The following is a 13,784-nucleotide window of genomic DNA, read 5'->3' on the forward strand; positions in this document are numbered from 1 at the left end:
TTCCCTTTCTGGGAAGTTTTGGTGGATGTTATTTTTTTCTTTTCTTTTTAGTTAAACAGATTTTTACATCAGCTAAGAACATTGCAAACTTCAAGCTCAGTACAGGAGTGCTTGCCTTAAAAATTTCCTTACAGTCTGTACAAGTACGGGGATGGTGTTTTAAAAGAAAATCCAAAGTCCTTTTTCCCAGCAGTTTTCAGGAAATCCAACCTTATTTGGAGGACTTGTGCACATAAATGTAAGTTGGCCAACTTTTTTGCTCCTCTGCAAAGTTACAGCAGTAGGGCACACAGACCCACTACAAAGCTTTGAATATTCAGTTTGGTTAGGTCTTGATGTGCCATCTCTCTGTTCCGCCATTTTTACATACAGGCAAGACTGACTGCTTTCAGGTGACAGATGCTCATGTATAGGTAGATGTGAATATACTGTACACAAAACATCTTCATGCATATGTCCTAAACTAGCATTGCATGTCTTAATACAACTGAAACAACCAATTAAAAAGCAAAGGCTTAGCTCAGTGCAGAAATTGAATTGCTCCCAGGAAAGAACACTACATCGCAAAGACCAAGCAGCTCCTACATGCATTGGATAAAGTCTACTCACATAAAGCAACTCTAAAATATCACATGTACAGGGCAACCAATAGGGAAAATGATACAGTCTTTTTGGAGCTTTGGAATACACCCTGCTCCTTATTTCTACCTTAATGATGTCACATTTCAGCTACCCTCTCATGGTAGGGCATAGTTCATACCAGAAAGCCCATGCTCTCCTTTAATTTACGTAAGAGCAAAAAGGAGGAGCAGCTGGCCACTTACTGGCAATTGCTGCAGTGCCCACAAAGGCTATGCTTCAGGTTTGATTTTGTTCTGCTCCTGAGCATCAACTACTGACTCTTCATGGTGGTTTTGGGAATTCAAATCATGAACAATGCTTCATCTTAAATAGCATTATTTGTCTTTCACCTTATACACATAATATTGATAATAAAGCCTAGCAAAACAGACATTTCCCCTGGCAGCTACAAAAGTAATTTCTCCCAGTGAAGTAGTTAAATAGAACTTCGTACTGCTGAGTTCAGTGGGATATTGTCTATTGCTTCATGGTTAAGTGGTGGCAAAAAAAAAAATATTTTTTTTCAAAATCAATAATTGTTGGAGACAATTTTTAAAAGTTTAAGTAAAAAATCTAGCTTTTCACACAAACATTTTAACATAAACATAATCCTGTTAGCATGTTTTATTCAGGGCTAATTAATTTGTACCTTAGTAACAATGGCTGATATTATCCTCTCAGATTAGGAGGATACATTTAATACTACTAAACATAACGTGTCAGGTCAAGCTGCTAGGTATCAGCATTCGAAAAAATTACTGAGTTCAAAGGCACATTAGGCAGTAAACATGCCAAAGTGTTCTAGAATGTGAAGATATATCCGACAACCTTAGCTGCATTCACTTCATTCAGATACAACAGGATGAGTCATCCTTTCCATTGATTTTTCCCCATGGATTCCATTTACTGCCTATCACAGATATTTTTAGAACAGAGTGAAATTTTGTTTTTAAAACAAAACAAAAAAATCAATTAGCAATTTCGAGTAGGATGAAAATTCATCATTTCCAGATTTAAAAATATTTTTAAAAGCAAAAGATTAAAATTACACCTTTTCAAGCTTCTAGTCTATGCTGTGTAGCAAAGTTCAACAAGAACTGGGCAAGATCTTCATCACTATATGAAAAGGTAGTTGGATGCTCTGTAAACTAATTTTGTCAGCAGCAGCAGAGAAGAGTGTGAAGTGACTGAGTTTTCTTAACATATTTATAGTTTTTAGGCAGAGATTCTAACTGTACTGGCTTTCACACAAATTACAGATTCATGAAGATTTACAGTCACTAGCAGCACAAAATGGTATCAGAGTGAACCACCATTTTCTGTTCTCTGCTAAGGAGAACATGTATTTCCTGTCCACACACAAGGTTAAAGTTACAGTCCTAAATGATGGCACAAATATTTCTTCCGCTAGACAATCCTGATCTCCTCAGAAATCTTGAGTTCTCTGAAGACAGACATATGAACTTGTCTTGTCACTTCCACTCCAGTGAATTACCGTCAGCCACCACAAAAACCCAAAACACACAACACAACTCCCCGATAATATGGCTAATATGCATTAAAAGAAATAAAGAAAATAAAACAAAAGCAGGAATAAAGTATTACTGGCCACTCTAATAATCTGAAATTACAAGACAGTAACTACAGTACAAGTACATTACAAGCAGCAACTCTAGAGATAAAAAAGTATGCTATCAATCTTAAAGATTTTCAGTTTTTTTTGCTCATTCTGTGTGACGTTCATGCCTAAAAGGCTTTTGCCTTCTGCACTGCTCTTACTGGAAGATTTGCTAAGGTATAACCGGGAACTGCATATGTGTTTCCCACTGAATTTTTGTCTCTGCACTTTTTTTAATACATAATTCCAAGGACTTCATAAAGAGATGCTCTGCCCACCTGTAGTGAACACCTTCTGCAAAGTGTTGACATACAATTCCCACTGCAGCTGACAGAATGCAAGAAGTCCAAAGTATTCAAAAGGACAAACTCCTAGGCAGACGCATCCCACATGCATCTCAATTTGTGCACACATTAAAAGAAGTGTTTGACTATAAAGGATGTCTAGAAATTACCAAGAAGTATTAAAAAGAGGAATTGAAATGCAAATGCACAGCAAACAAATTTACATATCAAACATTGTACCTTGCGGATTGTGGGAAATTTTCCTTCATATCGATAAAACCATCCAAAAGCTACAAAAGGTAAAGAAAAAGTTGTTTTTTGAAGAAAAGTCAAGGACTGGTTCAGATTCAGATCAATCTGTGCTGATCAAATAAATTTTAATCAATTATATGTAAGATGCAACACCAGCAATTCGATATTACATGACAAGTTTAGATGACCTCTTGCTAGTCATTTGTGCTAGCTAATACATTTAGCTGTAAGTTACCCTTATTTTACTGATACACATTTTACGTTAAACAAAGCAAATGCAACGAGTAATCTTCATACTGAGCCATCAGCCATATGCATTGCTAAGTTTTCTATAGTCACAGTCCTATTTTACACTAGTTTTAACAAGTCTTCTTAGAATGAAACAGGTTTTCAAACTCATTCAAGCTTGTGGCAGAACACAGAGGTGTTTGAGAAGACAAAAAACCCTCCATTTCCCAGGCTAAAATACTTCAAGCCAAGTGCCTAAATATTAAAAACCACACTAAGCAAAAACATACAAAATAATCTGTTACCATAATTTTATGTAAGAAACAGTGGTAACACACAGAGCTCTCAGTATCATCCACCTTTCTGTACGGTTGATAGAGATTTTGTATTTGTACCGTGGTATGTTTCGAAAGCAATGACAACAGCATCATAACCTTGTACCATTCCCAAAGTACCACACATATCACCCTGGCAAAACCAAGTGATTGGTTCAGAGTCAAGACTGACTGTCAGGAGGAAGTGAATCACAGGAAGAATCAGAATAGGAAGTTAAGGCTGAGCGGCAAACCTGTTTGTCCTGCTTCATGACCACGTCATCCATGCCATCTGTTTCAAGTTGATCATGTGTAACTCCCTTTAAATCTACTAGAGAAACAAAGGAGGGAAGGAGTGAAGAGATAGAAATGACAGTCTAACTAGAGGTTCCCATGAAAAGAAAAAGATCAGCAGTGTGTGACTTGAAGTTTCCATGAAATAAAAAGAAGTTAGCACATGGTTATTTTATCACAGAATCAAAAAGAAAAAAAAAAAGTCCTGCTTAAATCGAATAAATTTCAAACCTCCTCCAATCCTGAATCATTGAGTACTTTGGATTAGAAGGAACCTTCAAAGGTCATCTAGATGAACCCCCTCTGCAATGCAGATTTGATGAGCTAGGTACCTGTCAAATAAGTCCTATTAATCTATCATATGCTTCTAGTCTTCAAATCACAGCTGGATTGGCCACAAACTGGTGATACACCCCACACAGCTCAGTGATGCCTCTGAAACATATACTTTCCCCAGGAAGCAGATTGAAATCAAGTACTTACTTTTGTGTTTGGAACGAGGGGCAGAGGGCACTTCTGCAGTTACAGTTTTTAGAGATTTTGGAGGTTCTTTAGGACCCCAGTCTTCTTCCCATTCCTTTTTAAACTTCTCTTCTTCTGCTGTTATCCTATAGGAAAAAATATGCAGGTAGGAATTCTGAGTGTAAAACCAAGAGTATCAATGTAAATGCATTACAATTATTTAGTGTTCAGTATGTTGGCATAATAAACTGCCCCTTCAATCCAAGTTTCATTTACTAAGCTACTAAGATAATTCAGTAAAATACAGTGTAACTCAGTAAAATATTTTTATTTAATATTGAGACTTTTAAGACCAGTTATATAAACACCTGCATAGATATTAAGCCCAGAGTGATACACTGCAACACTGACTGTCACCTTAACTGAAGCTAAACAACATCTCTCACCTAACAATTTTTCATTTTTACAACTAGGAAGTATCTATTAGTAAAACAGTCAGTTTTAACTAAAACGCTGACAGAACACCTCCTGCAAGCCTAAATCAGATGTTACAATGGTAAAATATACCTAAAAAGTGCATGTCTTATTTCTATCTCTTATCTCCATTTTGATGTTTGCTTCCTAAACACATACTTCCAGTTTACATTAAAAAGAGAATCTTCCCAAAAAGAACGAAATACTGTTGAGACAAACCTCATTAAATTCATCAGTCTAAGATAAAAGAAAACAGAAATTTACTTCATAAAACAAGTAAACTAACTAGACGGCACCATGATCAAAAAAACCCCCAACACTTCGAAGGAAAATTCAGCAAATCCCAAGAAGGTCACAAAAGAACTGCCCCATAACCTGATAGCTTGTAGGTTCATATATGGCGTCTAAGTGATCCAAGATCTATTCTTGGCAGTAAACTGTCTTAACCTAGTAAACTGATATATGGTGCCAAAATATACCAGGCCTTAGACATAAATGATGCTATTTATACTTGGATTATCTTTGCATCTCTAATTTAGCTAAGATAAATGAAAAGGCAGTCGGAGCACTATTAAATCTGCATCTGAGGTCAGTATTTAAATCTGGAAACAGTCAATAGCAGGGAACACTGGACAGAAAATTTAGATTTGTTTTTATAATTCATTTTAATTAAAATATAAATGATATTACAATGTACTTGAAGTCATGCCATTTAGGCACATTTGAAATTTTTTCCTAAGACGTATGCAGGATACTAAGGAAGGGCACAGTAACTTTATACAAGAAATTCCTGCAGGAAGGATTTTAAAAACGGAGTAAAGAGTCATCCTCACAGACTGTGAATTCAGGAAAGTATTATGTTCTAGTGAAATTGCCTGCCTGCAATTGCTTATTAAATCTAAGCTTTGGATTAAATCTATGTTCCTATACTACCATCCTTCTCCCTACACACCAAGAAGATTGACATTGACATAACAGTTTGGATTGTAATAAGGAAAAGCTTAAGGACTGCCTGAGCAGCACTTGGAAATTATACAAAGCAGTATAAAGTGTGCTAGACCTTACAACAAGCGGCCCTCAAGGCAGCAAAGAAAGTCCCTGAGTAAAGATGCACTTAGTTCCATAGAATACTGCAGATACCAAACTTTCTTTATAATAGACAAGCAATCCGGATTTGGAACGCAGAATCATTCCCCTCGTGTGATGGTCTGCTTTTATAGCAGCTTTCCAAGGCTAATGCAGCCATTTCATCATTAGACCACAGTAAAGAATAAGATGTTATCTATTCTCCAGGAATTAAAAAGGAATTCATCTACACGCTGCAGCAGAGCCCACAGTATGAATGTCAGAAGATTATTCTCTTGTGACTGGGGAATATATTCCTTACCACGCCTCACAGATTCAGAAGTCCCTGGACTTTTTCTATCAGAGATTTTTACTAACACAGGTACATGAAAAGGGACTGAAGTGAATGAATATGAATTAGAAACTGATGAAGATATCAAGGTACAAAGCCGAATACTTCAGGGTCAATCTTAGCTCTAAAAGGTTACAAACAGATATTGTGCAATTTCACACTATCTTCCAGGTGATTTGTCAACATCATTTAGGAGGAAAAATAATTGCTGTGATAATATCCCATTACACTGGTTTATTTTAAAGTTCCAAGTGTAAAACAATGCTTAAGTTACATTGATAGTATTGACTTACTATGACACAATCTTTGAATGTGTCTCCTTTCTAGAATCACAGATTTTTAAAACCAGAATAGACTGTGAAAATAAAAATCAGATTTCTTGAATAAAAAGGTTATAGAACTTCCTGCTTTTGGTGGCTGTCCTGGTTTGAGCTAAAGCTTCCTTGTTTTGGGAAATGGACAAATAGAATTATTCCATGCAAATACGATAATTCCGCATTTAACTGGCCAAACAGAGTCAGCTGCAGTGTTACGTGGTCAAGGTTATAAAGGCGGCAAGCACTGGGAGGTTCGCTCTCTTGCCTTCCGGACTCGCTGCATGGAGGTGGCCTGCTGTGGACCTGCTGGCAGACATCCAGGCCTGACAAGGCCGACCAGGCCCGGCCAGAGCCGACCCGGCGAGTGACCAGCCCCAGACCTGAGGGTCTGCGTCCCCCGGATCACTCTGTGAGCTTCTGGGCAGCGGCATGGATCTGCTCTGTCGAGGGACCAGACGGAAACCAGGCCTGCTAGGTCCGATCTGCCGATCAGCTAGGCCTGAAGCCCGAAGACTGCAGATTCTCAACCCTCTGAACTGTTGTGCTGTCCCATCTGGAAGTCGGGTGAGACTATTCGAGTTCCCTCGCTGCTTTCGGGAGCTTCCCGGAGTTTCTCCGCAGTTTTCCCTGCTGTGAGCGGGGGGTTTCCCCCCCTCTACCTTCCGCTGCGAAGCAGCCTGCCGCGGCGAAGGAACTTTTCTGCTCTGGGCCGAGAGCGGCTCCCAAGGTCAGGCACTGCTGCTGGCTGCCTGCCAAGAACAAAACTGCCCAGAGCACCGGCCTTGAAAAAAGAACAGTTTGTGTAAACTTTCACTTCTTCGTTTTTTTTTCTTCTTTTCTCGGTTTGAGTATATGTATAAAGTAGTTTTATTGTTTATTAAAAGTTTGTTTCAGTTCTTCCGAATGCAGACCAAGGTGTGAATTTCTTCCTTCCTTCCCTTTTAAATCCCTTCTGTCTACAACAAGACCGAAGGATTCGTTAAGGTAATTCGAGGAGTTATTAAAGTTATTATTACCTCGGTCCCCCGACCCTTAACAGTGGCACAGTTTTCATTTTCTCCTTACAAAAGCAAAAGCCTACTTAAAATTTTCAACAACTGAATTTTTTTACTCAAGTAAATTAGTATCACATTGTCCTTATTTCAGTCTTCACAGCTTTTGTTTTTAGAACTGATAGACTGAAAAGGCTACTAAATTTCACGCTGTGTACGCTCCTACAGACGATGAACAAACTACTGGTGTTTTGTTTTTTAAATATGTAAGATAAATGGATATGCATGTTTTCCAACTCCTTAGTTATTCTTCTCTGTTTCTTCCCCAGTCCATTTCCTTGCAGTACTTTTTTCTATTGGAATTAAATGTTCAGTGACAGAGTAAACAAGTTCTGAGACACAGAACTTCCTTAATCTTAAGTTACTCTACACTTTTATAACATATTTTAAAAATAAGCATTCAACTTCAATTTCACATTGAATTGATTATCACCATAACTCTCATGTTTTCCAGGTGCAGATTTTCAGATCAGTTTCCCATTCCATAACTGTGGTATACTTACTCATATGCATTGACCCTACATTTCACTAAACAGAAATATTACACAATTTTGTAAGAAAAGAACATACAGAATGTTTTCAGCCAAATCTAATATATAAGGATCCTTTTTCAGGCAGCATATTGCCTATGTAAGGTTTTTACTTACTGCTCTATTTCTCTGCGATATCTCTCTTCTTCCTCTGCAGCCTTCTGGGAAAGCTCCAGTTTTCTTCTATAATAAGAGGAATTAGGACACCACGATAAAAACAGTATTTTCTGAGTAAGAACTTGTACAAAGTATGTCAGTATATAGTTAGTAAAAGATGTAGACAGTAAATACATACGCATTGGGGGAAAATGCTCCTTTTTGAAGCGCACTATACTTTCAAAGGAACCCTGAGGACATGCATGACCATCTGGATAATAAGGGCATATCATCTATCTCACTCTGTAAGTCACTATCTCCTTCTGAGACAGCTCCACAGTGTATTACTGTAAAAGTGCAAAATTTTTAACTGTGCTGCTAAAAATAAAGGATGGGGGAACAGCATCAGGAAAATAACTAATACCACACTGAATCATAGGGGTATAACAGTTGGAGAACAAGGCGACTTTCCTATGCAAGACGTGCTTGAATTGTACCAGCTTTCAAAACCCAGAACACCCAGAGTACCCCAGAAGAAAGATTTATGGACAGCAACAAGATTAAGTTAATCGAAACTGGGAATTGTCTCACAGGTGCTCCTGTCTTCCATGCCCTTTCCAAATCAAAGCTAAATTTTTCAGATTGTCCTAGACAGAATCCTTACAATCTCTCCTTCTCTTGCTGCTCTTTGATGATTTTGTTAGTCTCCAGGGCAAGTCGCTTCTGATGCATTAACTCCTGGCGTTCTTGCTCACGGAGATGTGCTTCTCTTTGCCTTTCTTCTTCAGTCATGAAGAGCTCCTTTCCCTGCAATCAGAACCGCCACCCAAATCAGTTCTGAAAAAGTCTCATGAATGTAGTTCTTCTAGGAAATAATCAAAACTGATTACACACTAGCACATCTGGCATTTCTTCACACTTGAGGAATGCTTTCTGAAAGACCCTGAAAGATCTGATGACTTGATTCCAAAGAGCTCCTCCTGTTTTGCTCTCAAATTTATGATGTGCTAAACACCTCAGAAGAGGCATACAAGTACTAAAGTCAGCAACAGCAGCGTAGAGGTCATGCCAAAGACACGCTCAGTGTCTTACCCTGACAAAACTCCACGTTATACTTGCTTGAAATCTAACTGAGCAATGCAATGCTAAGAACTGCACATTGAATGAATCTTGGTGGGGAAGACAACAGAGTTACTGAGTTTTAATGCTCTTGTCCCTAGCTGCTGTGGAATGTACCATCGTTCAGGGAACGTACATTGCCAAAAGGTTATACAGTTGATGAGTTTCAGTTGGTTTTGTTCCTGTTTCATTTGCTTTACAGCTAAGAAACCAGCATTATGTTCTATTCAAGAAAGACATTTCCATGATGCTGTTTGTGGAACAGTTTGATAACATTTATCTAATTTTCATTACTGAAATTAAAAACATGTTAATTTAGAAGGCAGGATTTTTCATGTCTCTAAGACTCAAAGTAGCCAGCTTGAACAAAGACAAGCAGAGAAGAACGACTTTGCATCACTGTCTTTGCTGACTGAAAAGGAGTAGAGAAGCTGTTTCCTTTTGCAGTCTCTTCTTCAGTACAAAGATGTGTATTGAGGAAAGGAGAGACATGCACAGTGAAGTAGGGTGGAGCAGAAGATTTCCATAGCAACAATGGACCATTTAGAGATGCAACCCCACTGGCACATGCTGGAGTAGATGTCATCTTTTCTAACAGCTGGCGAACATACCTGGGAGTTGAAACTAAGTCTTTCAGATGTTGAGTTCCTGGAGCTAAATCAACAAGTCTGGAGCATTTGTTTAAACAGTGTCTACAATGTCTTTGGACAACTGCATCTTTTGTTACTGTAACATTATTGTTTTTCCTATTTAATTCAGTTGCAAGGCAATTAGAAACTACCATCTTTGATTAGTCTATGGAATTTGAATATCCTCTTGTATGTAACTATATATTTTACTATAAAAAGGTTTAAAGCAGTAAAAATATTAAAACTTTTATTGAAAGTCACACAGAAGTCAGTGGGAAGATTTAATTAATTTCATGTGGCTTTAGATTAGGCCTCAAAGGCGTATAGTTCTGTTATACAACATAGTGAAAATGGAAGATTGAACCATTTTCAATGTAGATGCACTAAAGAGATGAGATAATCTTATTCCAAATGAATTCCTTGTGTTTAAGACATCAGCTATTTAGAATAAACAATTAATTGACTCCAACCCAATTCATCTTCCATGTTTCAGCAGTAGCAGCCATCTAATAGAACAGAAGCTCTCAAACACAAGAAAATGTAACGATTAAGTTAATTTCCATTCCTTGTCAAGAAATGGTTTTGCCCTGGCCCACAGCCATGAAACTCTTATTTGAGAATAATGTGGATAGCTGTCAATGAAAAGATCAAAAGCCACTGAACACTGTCCTGGTCTTAGAAAATTTGGTGGTATAGACATTACAAAAACCCCCATAGCTTTACTTCTTATCTATTTATTTTTACCATTTATTTGCCCACATAATCATTTTCACAAATGTTCTGCTTTTATAAATACAATACTTACAGCGCCTGCTACCACAGAGATAGTCAAGGTACGACTACTTTTGAGGACTCTGACAGCCTGCAAATTAAAACCAAACAAAAATCAGTTTGGATTAAGTGATAAAACATCTGTATAAATAGGATGGAGGATGCTGGTTTTCAAGGCTGAAATTTCCAGAAGACCCACCTGAACTAATCAGGGTGGTAGGTATTCAAATCTCAAAATTCCCATATTCAATACACAACCTATTTGGTTAAGTAGCTTGATTCAAAACATACATTTTGCAGCCAGGAAAATCAGACAGATGCTTAACAAGCTGAAAACTACAAATTCAGGGAATTAGGAAGACTTGATCTTACCTCTTTATGATCCACATTAGAAAAGTCCACTCCATTTACCTCAACAATCTGGTCACCGACCTAAAAGATTTAATCCAAATTTTAGTACAGACGCTAAGTTAGTACATATATTAAGTGAAAACAGAAAGAGATATACTCTTTAGCATACTTAATACAATAATCATAGGTACTGGCAGAGTACAAGGGGAACAGACCAGAAACTGGCCAGGCTTGCACAACCCCCTCTCTTAGAATTTCCTATTGCCACTGTTTGAGACCAAATACTGAGCTCAATGGACTACTGGTTTGACCCAGCAGGGCACTTTTAAGTTTAGGAAACTTGCTTTATTTGATGTGTAACCACAATGTATTCTTTTACCATGGGGGAAAAGAAAGAAATCCACAGTTAATGTCTCTACACTGATCCAGAATCCTTGAAGTAGTAAATGCCAAACAAGATTTCCTTGCAGTACCTACCTCAGAAGGCGAGACATACTTACCTCTAAGCCCACCTCTGCTGAAAGAGAACCCGGCTTAACATTGCTGATAAAAATGCCTGGTTTTTGTGTTGGACCACTGGAAATACTGGTGTAATATAAGAAAACCATACATTTATAGCATGTATATACAGCGAGAAGATTTAGTTGCTTTCTCATAATTTGTTTCTAATTAAAGATTATTTTGGGAGTATTAGCCTACTCTGAAACAAACAGCGCATGTTGACAGTAGTACACACAACGGTTTGTCATCCTACTTTTCTATCCTTCGCACTGCAAAGCAGTGATTTAAGAAAAAGCTAAAAGAAACATATTCAAGCCTCTGGATTTTTCTTTAGATGTTCAAACTAACATCGTATCCTGATCTACACTAAGGGACTGGGACATTTAAAAGCAGGCATGTAACACCATGAAGAACTACCAATTGCCTGCACATTTACTCATTGAACTGCTGTATGCTATATGCACAGTGTTATTTTTCAAGATTATTAGAAGCAAGAAAGATGTTTCAACCAGGGGCCAACATCTAGGCTGGAAACGTTAAGCTGCAGTCTAAGCTAGGTGCAAACACAGCAATGATTTTTGTAGATAATATATCCAGCAGCTGATGTTGAACCACCACTCCAGGTTTGCAAATAATTTCTTAGTAACCTTTAGATCTTCCAGATAATATGAAAGAAAACTTTTGCTTTAGAAAATATTCTGCGCATTTCAATTTTGATAACTTCAACTACATATTCCTAAATATATAAGAAATCCTATAACATCCCTTCTACTCCAAACCCTCCATAACTAGCTATAAGGACAGGAGTCTGAGAAGCATCTGTTCATATTTTTAAAAATCTTGCAAATTCAATGTTATTTTTCGGAACTGGATGTGTCTATGCGATAGCTTCTCAGTTCTGAAAAGGGTCACGGAAAGCAGCCCAAATTCACAAAGTGAACCTGACACGGCCAATGCTGGAACTTGATGCATCATGGAGCAGCATTTAAAAGTATTTTAAAACATAAAAGCATTCAAAAGATCAAATTCCATGAAGACTTGTACTATGTCACTTTCAGCCTGCTCTTATTTTTACATTTAACAGATCTTATTTTAAGTCAGAACTTGTAACATGCTTTGTCTAATAATACATAACACGTGCCACAGATATCCTTCTGTTCCAGTTTGCCTTCCTGATTTAGTACAGATCTCCATTGTCCTGATATCATATCAATGAAGGATGAAAATAACTGCCTTGGATGTCTCATTTAACAAACCAACAACATTAAATAAGAATCATGTACCCACCTGCATCCCATGCCTTTTGTACCAATCAAGCTAATGAAGACTTTCTTCTCTTTATTGTCTCTCCCTCCAGAAGAAGCAAGACCAGCAACACTGCCCTTTCCTTCCTGTAGGTTTAAAAAATGCTACAGATGCTACCCTGTCTTGAACTTGTATCAAGACTACTATAGAACTTCATGAAGCCAGGAACAAATCCTGCCAACATCAAGATAAGATTCCTTCTAGGCCCTACTGGAGATGAATGTCAGGTACAGTCCTTTCAGTGGAGCCGCATGGCTGAGGTGCAAGACTGAACTTATCTTCCTGCTCGGAGAAGATTGTTTAAAATGGTCAAACCTTGTCTTCAGAAAATGGTCAAGGAAAATTAGAGGAAAGTGATATGGCAAAATAATCATTTAGATGTTCCCTGACAAAAGAAGCGGAAAAAATACATGAGAGGCCTCACTATTTAACTAAGTCTTTCTTCCTGAAAGCAAAAGAGCTGTAATTGTGGTCTCACTTTTCACTGCTGCAATCTGTACAAGTCACTTGTATTCGTACCTGTAATTCCTCCACTAATATAGCTAAGATAGGCCAAATAATCCATGAAAGATTTATACACTAGAACTATTAAGTCAATAAGGTCAAGCAAAATAAAGTATTACTGAGTAAAAGATATTTAATTTGTATCCTGCCCTTTCCTTACCCAATGATTCTAGAATCATTTCATATCATAAAAGAGGTTTCTCCTAGAATGCTTGTAACAAGATACTGCATCACAGAAATACATACAATAACTTCTGTGATAAGGTCAGTGGACAAAGTGTTTTGGAACAATTACAGATTTCCCAGAAGGCATATTAATAAAATATTGATTTCCTACCCCAGAGTCTGACACAAACTGGTCCACATATTGCCATTTAAGGGGTTCTTCTGCAGAACTGGAAGGAAAAAGTAATTTAAAATAATGGGAACAAAATAAATATGAATTTATTCAAGAAGCTACTTTAGGATGTGGCCTTCTGTTTTACATCCACAAGTTCCTTTGGATACAATGCACAACAACTGGTTTATTTTTCCAGCAATTTAAACAGAACATAAAACAAGTATATAATCATTCAGGTTAGTAAAGCTGGTCAAACATAAAATTGAGAAAACCTTAACCTTCTCAATTGAAAAAATTTTGGGAAA

General features: G+C 37.5%; 1 protein-coding gene across 1 annotated transcript in view; it reads right to left on the reverse strand.

Annotated features, from left to right (window-relative positions):
- The window catches only part of USH1C (Usher syndrome 1C (autosomal recessive, severe)), a 40,974-nt gene that overhangs the window by 17,750 nt on the left and 9,440 nt on the right, over positions 1-13,784 (reverse strand). The window contains exons 7-17 of the mRNA XM_010137479.1: positions 13,477-13,534; positions 12,618-12,712; positions 11,330-11,414; positions 10,851-10,910; positions 10,513-10,569; positions 8,624-8,766; positions 7,981-8,046; positions 4,095-4,219; positions 2,764-2,813; positions 689-694; positions 253-264 (exon numbers count right to left, since the gene is read on the reverse strand). Coding sequence (XP_010135781.1) covers positions 253-264; positions 689-694; positions 2,764-2,813; positions 4,095-4,219; positions 7,981-8,046; positions 8,624-8,766; positions 10,513-10,569; positions 10,851-10,910; positions 11,330-11,414; positions 12,618-12,712; positions 13,477-13,534 — 757 coding nt within the window. The remainder of the gene's footprint in view (positions 1-252; positions 265-688; positions 695-2,763; positions 2,814-4,094; positions 4,220-7,980; positions 8,047-8,623; positions 8,767-10,512; positions 10,570-10,850; positions 10,911-11,329; positions 11,415-12,617; positions 12,713-13,476; positions 13,535-13,784) is intronic.

This window comes from Buceros rhinoceros, unplaced genomic scaffold (genome assembly GCF_000710305.1).
Source record: "Buceros rhinoceros silvestris isolate BGI_N320 unplaced genomic scaffold, ASM71030v1 scaffold4346, whole genome shotgun sequence".
NCBI lineage: Eukaryota > Metazoa > Chordata > Aves > Bucerotiformes > Bucerotidae > Buceros > Buceros rhinoceros.